The following is a 15176-nucleotide window of genomic DNA, read 5'->3' on the forward strand; positions in this document are numbered from 1 at the left end:
TAGCTGGCGGGAAGTCGGGGATCAGACCCCGTGTGGTGTTACTAGTGTCCGGGTGGGATCACCCTGGACCAGAGAGAGAGAACGGGAGGAAGGCCTCGACGTGCGGAGACCCTTTGTGAAGATCGTGGCAGATCCGAGTACTGGAGTGCTCGGCAGGTATTTCCGCAAGGGCCCCAATGGTACCATTCACTAATTCAAGACACAGTGGCTGCGCAGTCACCCATACACACACATAGTGACTATCTGTGAAGTAACGGGACGGTGGTGTTTGGGGAATTGGACACGGGGTGGGATCACCCGGTGGCGGGTTCGGGGATTGTGGCGTCCGCCGTGGCGCATGAGTGTGGTAGCGTCCGCCGAGGCACAAGTCTGTGTTAAGCCCGCCGTGGCTTGTTATGTAGGGTGGATACGGGGGGATGTTATTGTGTGTACATATATCTGATCTTGGCCTCAGAGTAAAGGAAGTTGGTTACGGTAATTGGCTGTGTGTCAGTAATTATTGCTTAGACGTCCTGCGAAGAACTACTGCCCCGCTGGCGGGAGCTGTCGCAGGTGGAGGCGCTGCACCAGTGATACTAATTGCGCATACCCCAGGCTCTCCGTGGCAGAGACTCAGACCCTGCGAGCCTACAGGTGATACAGCGATAGGAAGCAGGGCTACATGTTGTTGCCTTTTTGGCAGTGTTTTTTTAGCTCTGTTTTTTTGCACTTTACTGTGATATTTTTAGTATGTAGATCAGTGTGTTGTTTGTCCTCCTTGTCCCCCTATCCCAGTCCTCCTGGGTATACCTCTCTCTGAAGGAGTATTTGTCTGGGTGGTTGCATCCTGGCAGTGCCCTGTGTAATATGCTCTGTTTGAGATTTTTTTGTTATTTTTGGATTAAACTGCTTTGTATAGCGCTGCTAGTTTTACGTAGCGCTTACATTTTGCAGGCACAGGTTCCTGCCCCGTGGATCTTTCAATCTATGTTTTGGTGCCTGGGGCACAGGGAGATAAAGTGACTTACCCAAGGTCACAAGGAGTGAAGGCACTGCTTCAAACTCTCAGTGCCAGTCAGTGTCTTTACTCCCTGAGCCACTCCCTCTCCCACTTCTATTGGTGTCACAGCTGTTTGAGTGCTGCAGGTGCTTTTTTTCCATCATTGTTAAGATATGATTCTGCCTAATATTAGTTCTTGGTATGTTTGCCACTTTTGTTGTATGTTTCACACCTCGGCTCTAACATTTTTCTGAACAAAATGAAAAAATAAATATAACCTCTTTCTAAAACCTATTCAGACACGATACACTGCAGAGATTATTGTTGCTGTTGTGAGCTCCCACTCCTGCATGTATAAGGTTCTTTGTTCACCTCTGAACTGGAAAAACCTGTTCTCTTTCGTGTTATTTTTTCTTTACAGTATTTCTAACCCCAGTCACAATGTCCACAGGCCAATGAAAACGAAAGCGCCGCAGAGAAGGCGGTGCCAGTCATTACATCACTCTGGGATCCTGCTGGGATCCTGCAGAGGCTTCCACCGGTCTCACTTGTCTTTGTTTGCAACCTCCATGGAACAAAAGCTATTTGCAGATCAGCTGGATCTCCAATCCAACGAGGAGAAAGATCAGTTTATTTTCACTACATTCCCGTTTGCAGATAAAGCAAACTGAAAAGGGTATTGCCTAGGAGCTGTACAGCAATATATTAAAGAGTTAACAGCAATACTCATTGTGGAAAGCTAGGCTCTTGCTGAGTTATTGACCCTGGTTTCCTTGAGTCTCGTGCAATGTCTGTAATGTTTTTTTTGTGACTGTGAAATAGCAGCAAACTGACGTGATACATTATAGCAAGGTCAGAGGACAGCCACTGCTGTGTCCATCTTCTACTACAGAGACCTGCAGCACCATTTGCCCTAGGATGGGTCGCCTGTGTGAAAGGTGTGTGCAGCTGCTGCAGGACTTTGTGAACTTTGTCAGGAGTATGTCCTCCAGGATCGTGCAGCAGATCAAGGAGTGCATGGTCCTCTTAAGTGAATGCTGCTGCATGAAGCCCAAGGGCTCAAAGGTGAGGCAGCTTTATGAGCCCGTCCTTCAGAACCACGAGAAACAGGCTGCCCAGGAGTTCCTGGACCACATGGAGTCAGGTAAGAAGACTGTCCCTGGGGATATCACCATCATTAACTGCAGCCCCTGGCGACCTTCTCCATTGTACTGCTTCAACATCCCTAGGATATTCCTGTGCTGTATTGCACCAATGCAAGATCAACTGCACACAGATTCAATGGGCTTACCAGTTTTATTTGTAGTTGAGTGTAAGCATGAGATGCGCTTCTTTGCCTGTATCTGTAATGGGGATATGTATTATTTGAATGGAATATGCTTCTATCTGAAAGATGTGCATGTTAGCAGCGATCTGTGTATCCCGGAGGACAGTGGGGGATGGGTACAGCATATTGTGTATGCTGTTCATGTTTCTTTGCGTAGTATCCTCGGATTATTTAAATATGAGTATGTGTTCTTTGGGGGGGTTTTGCACGGTGGTTGCACAGAACATGATCTGCTCATTGTATATAAAGCAAATAACAGAACAGTGTTGTCTAACATTCATTCTATCTTCATGCTTACAACACAAATAAAAATATTCTAGTGTATGTTTTCTATTAAACTGTGCTCTAACCTAAAATGTAATTTAAAAAAAAATGTGTATTTAGCACAATGTAAACATAATTGTGGATTCCACGTGAACGCACATATTCATTCACTTTACTAACCATAACCTCCATTATCCATATATCCTAGTGGGTGAGAAGTGGTAAGATAATTATTACTGCTAATTCTCCTGTAATATCAAAGGTGGAAGACTGCGTTATGGAGGGTCACCACACGTAATGATACCATGTATTTATTAACTGTTATTGGAGTTTTTTTGCTTGGACGCAAGTAAAATATGTCACCCTTTGTTTTGCAGAAGGAGTCTGAGGATTGTTTGGGAGATTGCAGAGAATTGTGTCATTTTGTTTAAGTGTTTCTCTTAGCATAATTTATAGGTTTAAAGCCAGTGTCAGTCTGTGTGTAAGATCTAAGTTATAGTCAAAATAAACATGTATTGGTTATTATTTGTTGACATCGATATAGAGCTTTTTATCGACATACTGATGGCATATAGTTTAACATTGTCCACTATTCGTTGTGTGTTTAACCTCCAGAAATAATCTGTGCTCACAGATTTAACCATGTAGCATCTTTTTTAAATAAAATAGAAGCAAGAACAAAATATCTATGGAATTGCATTGCTTTCTCTTCTAAAATGTCTTTGTAGTTGTCTTATTTTATTGCAGTAAAGATGGCTATCCTTTCCACAAAGGAGATCCTGCATTGTGATGTTAGTAGAATTACAGTAGTTGGCAATATTTGCTTTAGATTTGAATTGATTGGTATTTGAAGTCCCATATCTAAATAAAAATATACTAGAGAAACATTCAGGTGAATTAATATACCTGAGAGAATTAGTGCTTCAAAAAACTGATATAAAAACCATGTGTGTGCTAACTTCACCCATCAGTGGTATGAACAGGTCTCCCAACACAAAACAGATGGTAACATCACCATGGCAGGAAACGCACCTACTGTATTATATTGTTTATTTTGTAAAGGGCTGCATACATGGGTGGTGCTATATAAATAACACCTATATAAATAACACATATACATACTTCTGTTTAAATCTACAAACTTCTCTAAGAGGCTTGCAGGAGTCGTGATGTGCAAAATCAAATGCACTGTACTCCCCCAAATTCTAAAGAGAACGGAATTTGGCACATGACTGGATTATCCTTCACATAAATAAATAAATAAAAAAAAGTGTGTGTGCTGAGCATGCGCATTTTAAGTGAAACTTCTTTGTCTTCTTGTCACACAAATAGTTTTTGTGATGGTGATGTTTTTAATTAAAAATCAAAACACAATTTCAGTGACAAAACACAAAGAAGTGTGACTTAGAATGCACGTAATTGGAACTAATATATTTATACTAACTGTGAATTCTGCGTGCGCGCGACTGCGTGTGTGTGAGAGAGAGACTGTGTGTGTGTGACTGCGTGTATGTGTGTTTGTGTGACTGCGTGTGCGTGTGTGACAGTGTGTGAGAGAGAGAGAGAGACTGTGTGTGTGTGTGACTGCGTGTATGTGTGTGTGTGTGTGACTGCGTGTGCGTGTGTGACTGTGTCTCTGCGTGTGCGTGCGACTCTGCGTGTGCGTGACTGCTTGTATGTTTGTGTCAAGTCAGTGAGTGTGTGTGTGTGTGTCAGTCAGTGTGTGTGTGTGTCAGTCAGTGTTTGTGTGTCAGTCAGTCAGTGAGTGTGTGTCTCACTGTGTGTGTGTGTTATTCTTAGGATCCTGCCCCCCCTCTCTCCTGACTACTCACCCATCACCTTTCCCTTCCCCCCTGGCAGAGGTGCGGAGACACGGGGGTGTGTCTTTCTGAGTCCCCCGCCCGGAGCAGCCCCTACTTTCTCCCCGGCGGAGCGGAGAAGGTGTGCACAGCGGCGGCTCATGGTTGTGCTCGTGCAGGGGGGGGGGGGGGCTCGGCGGCGGCTCACGGTTGTGCTCGGCGGTGGCGGGGGTGTGCTCGGCGGTACCTCACGAGGGGGTGCTCGGCGGCGGCTCACGATTGTGCTCGGCGGCGGGGGGGGGGGTGCTCGGCGCACAGTCAGCGGGTGGCTCAAGGGGGGACCGGAGAGATTGGTCTGTGGCTCAAGGGTGGGACGGGAAGGCTTGGTCTGCGGCTCAAGGGGGGGGAAGGTGGGAGGGCTTGGTCTGCGGCTCAAGGTGTGTGTGTGTGTGTGTGTGTGTGTGTGTGTGTGTGTGTGTGTGTGTGTGTGTGTGTGTGTGTGTGTGTGTGTGTGTGTGTGTGTGTGTGTGTGTGTGTCCCTTCCTCCTCTCTGGTGACTCCTGCTGGCAGCTGGCAACACTGACGGCCTCATCTGCCAGCAGTGACGTCACTTCCGTCACCACTCACTTCCATCTCAAGTAAACACATGAACGTCGCTAAAGAAGTTTCACTTCAAAAATACATTATTCTATATCAAATATCATCACAACACCACATGTACAAAGTGTATAGCTTAATGGTAAGAATCCAGTTCCAATTCCAGTGTAAGCAAATCACTTTATATCTCATCATCAAGTGCTGGTACCGATAATCTCACCTGTTCCCGGCGTGAACTCCCATTGACTTGCGTTAACAGCGGAACGGGTGCGATAAGCCATGGGATAACAGTGCGATAACCCATACTGGCACTTGATGAAAGTGCCCCTTTAAACCGTATTCGTTAAGCTGTGAGAATGCCGATTGCAGAAAGATTGTGTGGAAAATGGCTATTCAAGTCAATGGCAGTTGTCTGTGATCGGCCCTATGACAGTTTAATTAATATGGCACCGAAATTTAGATTGCTGAGAAACATAGCAAGGATTTCAACTTCAATTGGCTTGACCCTAAAAACCACAAAATCCAGATACAACTCAAGTCACTTAACCTATCGCAACTCATTTCCCAACCGACACGAATAAACCTGAAGTCGCATAACCATTCCTTGCTAGACTGGATTCTCTCCTCAAACCCCAGCAGAATCCAATCCTCTGGCATCCTTCCTGACATTTTCAGTGACCATGCAATAGTGTACTGTGTAAGGAAAATTAAACCGCCCCATTCAAGCCCCAAAGTTCTCCTCACTAGAACATTTAAAAACGGGGGGCCCACCTTCCATGGGTTACACCTGACCTTATAGCACTCTACCAGTTCAGGGATGCCTTGTGGAAAAGCTACAAAGTAACTGGCACTACCAAGGATCTCAATCACTACAGATGCCTGCGGAACGTGTGCACAAGGCAAACAAGGCATGCAAAAGCACAATATTACTCTGACAATCTCCTCCAGAATACATCAAACCCAGCTAATTTCTGGAAGGTTATCAACAATATATTCCAGCCTCCTAACCATCAACAACCAAGTAATATCACTAAGGGGGATATTACTCTGACAAACCCCACTGACATTGCAAATGCATTCAATGATTACTTTGTGGGGTGTGCCACTAACTTATTAGCGAAACGCAGCACAAACCCCAAACCTGAATCTCATCCTGGGAGTACCCCTATAGTCCCACCCCCTCCCAACACTGCCCACAATTTTCAATTTAGCCCAGTATCTGAAGAGGAGATTACACAAGCGCTCCTCAAACTAAAACTAAGCAGCCAATGTGGACCCGACTTACTACAATCTAGGTTCCTACGACTTGGTGCCCCAGCCATTGCCAAACAAATTGCGTCCATAGTCAACTCTATCCTGTCTGCAGGCCATATCCCTAAGACCTGGAAAACTGCCAGAGTTGTCCCAATCTTCAAAAGTGGGGACAAAAACACTGTCTCAAACTACAGGCCAATCTCACTTCTCCCAATTCTATCCAAAGTTATGGAAAAATGTGTCCACTCCCAATTAAGCGATTTCTACACCAAGACAAATTTCCCTAGCCAATTCCAGTCTGGGTTTCGTCCCAAACACTCCACCGTAACTACCCTGCTAAAAGTTTGCAATGAAATCCAGTGTGGAATGGAACGGGGACAACTCACTGGTGCAGTATTCCTAGATTTTGCAAAGGCTTTTGACACAGTTGATCATGCTATCCTGCTTAACAAACTCCAGAGCTCTGGAATAGGGAAACATGCTTTAAACTGGTTTCAGTCCTACCTATCAGGAAGATCCCAACATGTGTCCATCTCAGGCTCTAACTCCAACCCCCTGGATATCACTTGTGGTGTCCCGCAAGGCTCTGTTCTGGGGCCCCTACTCTTCTCAGTGTTCATTAATGATCTTCCCACAGCTTGTAAGGAAGCCTCAATACACATGTATGCAGATGACACAATCCTGTATGCACACAGCCATAGCCTCTCTGACCTTCAACACATACTTCAGTCTGACTTTTTGAGACTCGAAAACTGGATTTCCCAAAACAAACTGTTTTTAAACACTGACAAGACTGTAACAATGGTATTTGGGACCAAGACTAAATTTGTAAAGCTTCCAGTGACTGAGCTCCTGATTAGAACCAACGCTAAAACCACCCTAACACCTGTCACTAGTTTTAAATACCTGGGCTTATGGTTTGACTCCCACTTAACATTCGGGATGCACATTGATACCCTGACAACCAAGACCTATGCCAAACTAGGGGTACTTTACAGGAACAAATCCTCCCTAAGTCTCCTGGTCAGAAAGCGTATTGCACAGCAGATGCTAATGCCAATTATTGACTATGGAGACATAGTATATGGCTCGGCTCCTCAAACCCACCTTAGCAAACTTGACACCCTCTACAATTCAATTTGTCGTTTTGTTCTCCAATGCAACTACAACACACATCACTGCGAAATGCTCAAAGAACTAGATTGGTCATCACTAGAGTCTAGGCGCAAAGTTCACCTTTCCTGTCTCACCCTCAAATACTTTCTGGGCAAGCTACCCAGCTACCTGAACAAGCTCCTCACCCCTACCACATGCAGTACCTATCACCTGAGATCAGACTCCAAAAGACTATTCATGGTCCCAAGACTCAACAAAGTATCCGGACGTTCCTCCTTCTCCTTCCGTGCACCCCAAAACTGGAACAACCTACCAGAGACTCTCATATCCACCACCAGCTTAAGTTCTTTCAAATCTAAGGCTGTCTCACACTTTAATCTGGTCTGTAACTGTTTCATACGCTCATAATATATATTTTCTTTAACTGTGCATGCAATGTCTTGTATATAAATGTATACCTTGTTCATTTATGTAACTGTATTTGTAACCATGTATTATTTGTTTTACTCTGTGCCCAGGACATACTTGAAAACGAGAGGTAACTCTCAATGTATTACTTCCTGGTAAAATATTTTATAAATAAATAAATAAATTGTGGCTGCAAATTTGTATGTGCACCACTGCGCATGAAAAGGAAAGTATGGACCAGTGGAGGTCTTCAGCCAACAATCTAAATGGCTTTATTGGACAGGAAGAGCGACGTTTCGGTCCTCACTAGGACCTCTATCAAGGTGAAGGTCTTGGTGAGACCGGAAGCATCAATCTTCCTATCCAGAAAGCCATTTGTATTTTTGACTGACGACCAGTTGAGTGCCATACGTTCCTGTTGGTGCGCATCCCGAACCCTTGCTGCTCGTGGATGTGCATCCGTGGCGGTTTTCTGCAGTATCGTGAGTGCTCCCGTTAAAAACATTGTACTCCACAGCATACATTATGGGGGTGCTTCATCAAGCTATGTTACGGGTTAAAACACCCGAACGGACGTTACCTCCCAGTTGAGTCAATTGGCGTTAACGCTAGTTTGGGTGCGTTAACTGAGTGCCAGATAAGAAAAAATAATACTGTTATTAAATGATTAATGGAAGTGTATTTATCATTTTAAAAAAAATTAAAAGAGTAAAGAATTTGGCAGATCTCCTGACTAATTTGTTCTGTTTATAAATGGATGCAAATGCACTAAGTATTTTTACACTTGAGTGTGCAGTGTACTTGCGTTATTTTTTTCTTATTCATGGCTAGGGTTTAGTGAGAGGTCCTGTGGCTGCCGGCAGCTGTGTCAGTGATTTTCTCATTTGTGCGAGTTTCCTTGTCTGAACATAGAGTACCGTCATTTATGTTATTCTGAATCTAGACAGTTTTGTCACACAACCTCAAGGATACATTTATTGATATAACAATGAAACAACAATAACTATTGTGCACTGGAGTACGTCAGTTAAGCATATTGCATTGTAACAGCAACTGCTTAGACCACAAATAAATACATGGTGTTTACATGTATAACTCCACTTCAGAACCAGGCACGTGTCCGTGTCTTTAGCCAGGGCAGGATTTGCAGGGCCCTCAGTCAGAAACTACACCTGTGTGAAACTAACAAAGGGCAGCACCAAAATTTTGAACTTTTTTATTTGTTAAAGCTGCAGTCAAAGCAATATCCTACGTGTTTTTTTTTTAATAAATCAGTTCTGTAATATGAAAAAATAGTTGTAGCATTTTTTCTTTTAAAAACAACTCTAGATGCCATTTCTAATGTATTATAATGTATCAAGCATTTTTTGTTTCTATAGCAACCATTTACAAAGTCACATCCCCTTCCTCTTCTGATACAGGTGCTGGCACAACCCTTTTTGAGCCCTGCCTTCTCTCTACCAGTGCACCAATTGTATCTATTGACTGCCTGGTCACATGATCTTCCCCACAGAACTTTGTCATATTAATATGCAAATGCATTCTACTGACTGCAAAATACTCCTCTGCAGTAATTTAGTGAACCACTGAGCTGAATCTTCGCCGATCGATCACTGGAGAACGAATCGATCTGCAACTTAGCTAATTATTGTGTGGATTGTATTGATGCACATATTAAAGGGAGGAGGAAATAAAATACAATTTAAAAAAACAGCAGCTGGACTGCTGCTTTAATTTGAGGTGAAGTCCCATATTTGCTCCATCAATTAGCAATTTTGCCAATAAATCCAGCTCAATCAGTTTGCAAGCACAATTTGCCAAGCATTAAGACAATGTGCATTGCTATTGGATAAAGACAGAGAGAACGTGGAGACATATCTGTAAACACAATTAGCTAGGCAGGGCATGTTTTGGGTACATGTTACGGCTCAGATATCCAAACGATCCACTCCATGAATACCAGCTGTCCTTCCGGGCCCCCACTTATGGGCAGGGTTGCCACCTTCGACTGACGGTCAACCCGGAGATTTTTTTTTTTAAAATGACACTGTTGCCATGACAACGGGATGCTATGTAACGTCACGTGGCGTCAAGTCGCCATGACAACGTGGCACCGCATGACGTCGTGACATCATGTGGCATCTCATTGTCATGGCAACGAGCATCACGTGATGCTGTTACGTCACGTGACGTTCCCGTTGGCATGGCAACGCAGCGCCATTTGACACCGCGGAGCCATATTGAGAGTAGTTGCAGGGGGAGATGGCGGGAGACTGCTATTGCTGGCACTATTGCTGCGTTAATGGTATATGGAATTATACCTTACATCATTTCTATTATTTATAACTAACGCTGATGACAATTGTTGCAAACAGAGTCGTCACTGATCAATATTAATTTATTACAATGTTTACCTCAGTTAACTTTACTTGAGTTAATTTAACAAAGACAAGGTTACCTCATTGCTATCAAAAGGGAGGAACTGAAGCAGCTTTACTGTAAAGAGAGAGAGGGGGAGAAGAGAGAGAGAGAGAGGGGGGAGGAGAAGAGAGAGAGAGAGAGAGAGGGGGGGGGAGAAGAGAGAGAGAGGGAGGAGAAGAGAGAGAGAGAGAGGGGGAGAAGAGAGAGAGGGGGAGGAGAAGAGAGAGAGGGGGAGGAGAAGAGAGAGCGAGAGAGAGGGAGGAGAAGAGAGAGAGAGAGGGGGGAGGAGAAGAGAGATAGAGGGGGGAGGAGAAGAGAGAGAGGGGGGAGGAGAAGAGAGAGAGGGGGGGAGGAGAAGAGAGAGAGGGGGGAGGAGAAGAGAGAGAGGGGGGGGAGGAGAAGAGAGAGAGGGGGGAGGAGAAGAGAGAGAGGGGGGGAGGAGAAGAGAGAGAGGGGGGGAGGAGAAGAGAGATAGAGGGGGGAGGAGAAGAGAGAGAGAGGGGGGAGGAGAAGAGAGAGAGGGGAGGAGAAGAGAGAGGGGGGGAGGAGAAGAGAGAGAGAGGGGGGAGGAGAAGAGAGAGGGGGGGAGGAGGAGAGAGAGGGGGGGATGGAGAGAGGGGGAGGAGGAGAGAGAGGGGGAGGAGGAGAGAAGGGGAGGAGAAGAGAGAGAGGGGGACTAGAAGAGAGAGGGGGAGGAGAAGAGAGAGGGGAGAAGAGAGAGAGAGGGGAGAAGAGAGAGAGAGGGGAGAAGGGAGAGGGGGGTGGAGAGGGGGGGGAGAAGGGAGTGAGGAGATAAGATACATGGGGGTGGTGTGTGTTCTCTAGCAAGGTTTCTAAGAATGTTACTGTGTTGCTTATGTGCCAATCTTTCTTGTCTAATAAAAACTACAACTCCCATGATCCCCTGAGTGTGAGCATGTGCAGTAGAGCATAGGGCTGTGACCCGGATGTAGTAGGCAGTGAAGTGCACACAGATAGTCCCGTGAGAAATGCAGAGGATGTGTGAGTGATGTAGCAATGCGAACTCACTTACTGTGCTGCCCTGTCTGCAACAACCCGCCCACCCGGAGATTTCAGGGACAAACCCGGAGCCCGGAGAAGGGGATGCCAAACCCGGAGTCTCCGGGTGAAACCCGGAGAGGTGGCAACCCCGCTTATGGGGTCCAGCTACCAGGCAATACGCTGACGTCACCGCGTTGCACCGCACTGGGCGTCTGACTCGTGCTGGCTCAGCAAAGTACCGCAAGTTAACCGGATAAGCTTACAGCAGTGAAAGGGGATTCAAGCAATGTGTGCCAATATATCAATACTCCTACGCGTTTCGTTGAACCAGTCAACTTCTTCAGGGATGCTGGGGTGAAAATGTTTATTTTATCTAAAGGCAAATACAGTATGTTTGGCAGAATTTCAGGTCCCCTGAATTAATGCTCATTGATTGCTCTTATTTTCCCCACGGCATAAGTTCTTTCACAGTAGATTTATCATTTTTAGTTTAAAAAAAAAACCCACCAGTTGTCGCTCTGCCGATTGAATTTGTCTGTCGGATGGGGGGTTTATTCTTTTGCGTATATGAGCTATTGTATTGCTGCCAATGGCCAATTTTAGCTTTAGAATGAACATTTGGTCGTACTCATCAGAAATCCATCTGTCGGTAACCATATATGGTGGGGATTTTACCTTTCTGGTGATATTAACAACTAATCGGTAATGCTGTCAATTGCCATTATTTGTGAATGTAGGGATTCCAATGTTAGTATTGGGATCATGCATTAAGTACATGTGACTATCCGTAATTACAAACCATCCTGCCAGTAAACGGTTTTCTGATGAACATTCCCGATTTCAGAATCTCACTAACTACTTGTGAGTCCATCTTGGCTGAGCAAATGTTTTCATTTGCATCAATTTGTTTCTGGTCCATATGTATGAAGCTTGCTATTTATTATTATTTTTCTTGTCATCAGTTATTTATAACATGCCAACATATTCCGTAGCGCAGTACAATAGGGTTGGAGGCCGAAAACAATAAAATATCATATATTGTAACAGTAGATAAGGAGGGCCCTGCCCCAATGAGCTTACAATCTATAAGGAAGGGTACGTGGAAATATAGGATATAGGGGGAGAGTGCTGTGTTTCTGATAGCTGCTTGTTATTTGAAGGCGTTTGCACTGGGATTGTGCAGAGATAGAGCTGTGAGAGCTGGGTAATTGTTATTTGAGCTTCTTACACCCGACGCTGTGTAAACAACATTAACACCACCTCAGGTCTGGTGGATTGAATTGATACAACTCTGTCCCATTACATTGACGCAAAACTTTCATCTCACATTGAACTATGTCTCCAAACAGCTCCTCCCTAACTGATTCAAAACCCCTCCCCAAATCTGTAACTCCCACAAGTGGAGTGCAACTGGCGCAAAGAGTGACGCAGTCAGAATGATGCAAATTGCAGCTTTGGAGCTATCCTCCAAGCGTGCTCCAATCACGACGCTTGATACATATAGCCCGTTGATTACAGTTGAGTTGAATTGAAAAAGTATTTTATTCAATGAAAATACCATTTCCTGAACTCCTTCCCTCTCGTCTGCCTCCCAATTACCCCGCTTCCCCCGCAATAAAGTAGCTATCAGCACCTCCCCCACCCATTCACTTTAGGGCCCTGTGTTACATTTGTGTCCCAGGCCCCATACAAGCTGGCTTATTTCACCCCAAATCACTGACCTTTGAGGACGGTCACCGTGAAATAAGCTCTAAACTGCAGAGTGTTTTACTGGCTTCAGATTGATAACATCTACACGAAACGCAAATCTTGAATGCCATTTGGCATCTAAATGTACAACTAGACCAGTGTAAACTCCAAACAACCTTTGTTCTAAGTATTGTGTTAGTTACATTACAGAGCTTATGATAAATCGGCCCGACAGTGTTGTTTGTTCTTTGGTTGTGACATTAACTCTTTGCATTGCAAGTAGTAGTAGAATTAAAAAAAAAAAAAAAAACAATCATCAAACCCTTATCTTACTGTTCAAACTGTGAAACTGTGTCGTTGGTGTATTTTACAGGACTGGAAAAGTCACCACTTGGAAAAGAAACCCTGGAAGCCCTGAGGATCTTGGCATTTTCCGAAAATGCAGATTTACAGCATTCTGCTGCACTTTACTACTTACATATGAGCCAACATAGTAAGTGTCTGTTCTCTTACAATGAATAGGACTGCTTTACTCACTGTACAGTTCCATTTCTATAACGTAAGTTCAATTAACTGTCATATAACTTTATTCAGACTAACCCCGTCTCTCACTACACCACAGTATGGGTTAAGCCCTGTGTTTCTGAAGCCTCTGCTCAGGGGCTCCAACCATGCCAGGTTTTGGGAATAAAGCACTTCCACATGGGTCAATCCAACTAATAGATCAAGGGATCAAGTCCCCCATAAAAAAAAATGGTCTCCCCTACCTCCCTTTGTTTTGGGGTTTTTTTTTTTTTTTTTTTTTTAAACTTGTATTGGAAGCAGGAGATCTCTGGAGCTGAATCGAGAATGGTTTCCAGGGATACATAACAGGTAAAGTGCCCCCCGGTTTCACCCCTCCAGGGGAAACAAAATGGAGGTTTAAATATCCCACATGAGAAGGACCAATGGGAAGCTGTCGTTGTGGCTTCCTATTGGCCCGCATGAAGCAGCAGATTTAAACCTCCATGAGGAACCAGCTGCACCTTCTCCGGTAAGTGTGTCTGCATGCGGTAGAGCTCTAGAGACCCCCTGCTTCTCAGCAATGCTGAAAACAAGTGGTGCATTTAACTAGGAATGCTCCTTTAAGTGTCCGGGAGCTTAAAATGAATCTGTCCCCGGAGCCCAATGCAGTCTAAAGGTTACCATAGTAACCTCAGATGCTAAAAATGAGTGAGCCAGATTAGAATCATGAATTTGAAAAATAAATTAAAGGAGCAGTTCCCCAGAGCCAAATACAGCTATTTTCAGCTACTTACCAGTGAAGTTACTGGGTTTAAATTTCTCACAGGGGAAACAAAATGGCTACCAAATCTCAGGCCAACAGGAAGCTGAAACATCATCAGTTGTGGCTTCCTATTGCATGGCCATTTAATTCCACTTTAAAAAACAATTCATAATACAGGTAACATCAAGTATCTGAGGAACCAGGGGGATGGCTGGAACTGTAGACCGTGCAGTACAGCTCTGAGGACCCTTCCGTTCCAATCTGTAAAAAAAATATTCTCAGGGGGCAAAGTGTTCACATTGTATGAGTACAAGCCCTTTAGGCTTCTGGGCAGGGGGTGGGACGGGGCGGGGTTGCAGCTTTCAAGGTGAATGCTTTTAATATCCAAGATATTGGATAATACCAACTATAAAAAGCTTACATGTTGGGCTATATTTACTAAGCTGTTCCATACGACACGCTTTTATGGCGAGTTGGGCACATGGATTATCCATTTTTTTTTATTTGTATTGCATCTATTCAATAACCATTTTGGATCGTTTAAATCCATGTGCCTAACTCTTTATAAAAGCCTGTATGATTCCTCTAGGACTTCAGCTGGGGGTCCTCAAGCTGAGAGAGCCGATGGAACTGCTCTTCTTTTAAGTGAGCTTATGTATGAACTATGACTGTCCAACTGCACCTTTTTGTTCCTCTTCAGTGAGTTCCCAGCTGCCCCCAGAATACTTGGAACCATACCATGCTTTGCTGCAGTCCAGTGACTTAGAGGTTCAGCAGATGTCTTCCTTGTCCCTTGTGAACTTTCTGCTTGAAGGAAATTGTAAGTCAAAATGTTTTTACATCTAGGATATCACATGTAAACAAAATGTGAGAGTTCTTTTAAGTGCAAAAAAATGCAGTTGCTACAAATAAATAAAACAAATACAGTAAAATCTTAACGTTTTTATCCTACTAATAAAATCCCGCTGTTCTCTATCTAACCACTTTAAGAAAACATGCATAATGTGCATTTTCATCAATTACATCAGCCTCCATGTACTTTTCTTCAGTCCG

The 15176-nt window shown here is 44.2% G+C and overlaps 1 protein-coding gene across 2 annotated transcripts in view; it reads left to right on the forward strand.

Annotated features, from left to right (window-relative positions):
• The first annotated feature begins 1486 nt into the window (after positions 1 to 1486).
• Positions 1487 to 15176, forward strand: part of LOC142493404 (uncharacterized) — a 37147-nt gene continuing 23457 nt past the window's right edge. The window contains exons 1-3 of one of the 2 annotated variants that reach the window (XM_075597424.1): positions 1487 to 2123; positions 13230 to 13349; positions 14824 to 14943. In XM_075597424.1, coding sequence (XP_075453539.1) covers positions 1898 to 2123; positions 13230 to 13349; positions 14824 to 14943 — 466 coding nt within the window. In that variant the 5' untranslated portion in view covers positions 1487 to 1897. Of the gene's footprint in view, positions 2124 to 11098; positions 11522 to 13229; positions 13350 to 14823; positions 14944 to 15176 lie in introns of those variants that run through there. The other variant, XM_075597425.1, reaches the window with a different exon arrangement.

The sequence above is a fragment of the Ascaphus truei genome, chromosome 4 (genome assembly GCF_040206685.1).
Source record: "Ascaphus truei isolate aAscTru1 chromosome 4, aAscTru1.hap1, whole genome shotgun sequence".
In the NCBI taxonomy this organism is placed as follows: Eukaryota; Metazoa; Chordata; class Amphibia; order Anura; family Ascaphidae; genus Ascaphus; species Ascaphus truei.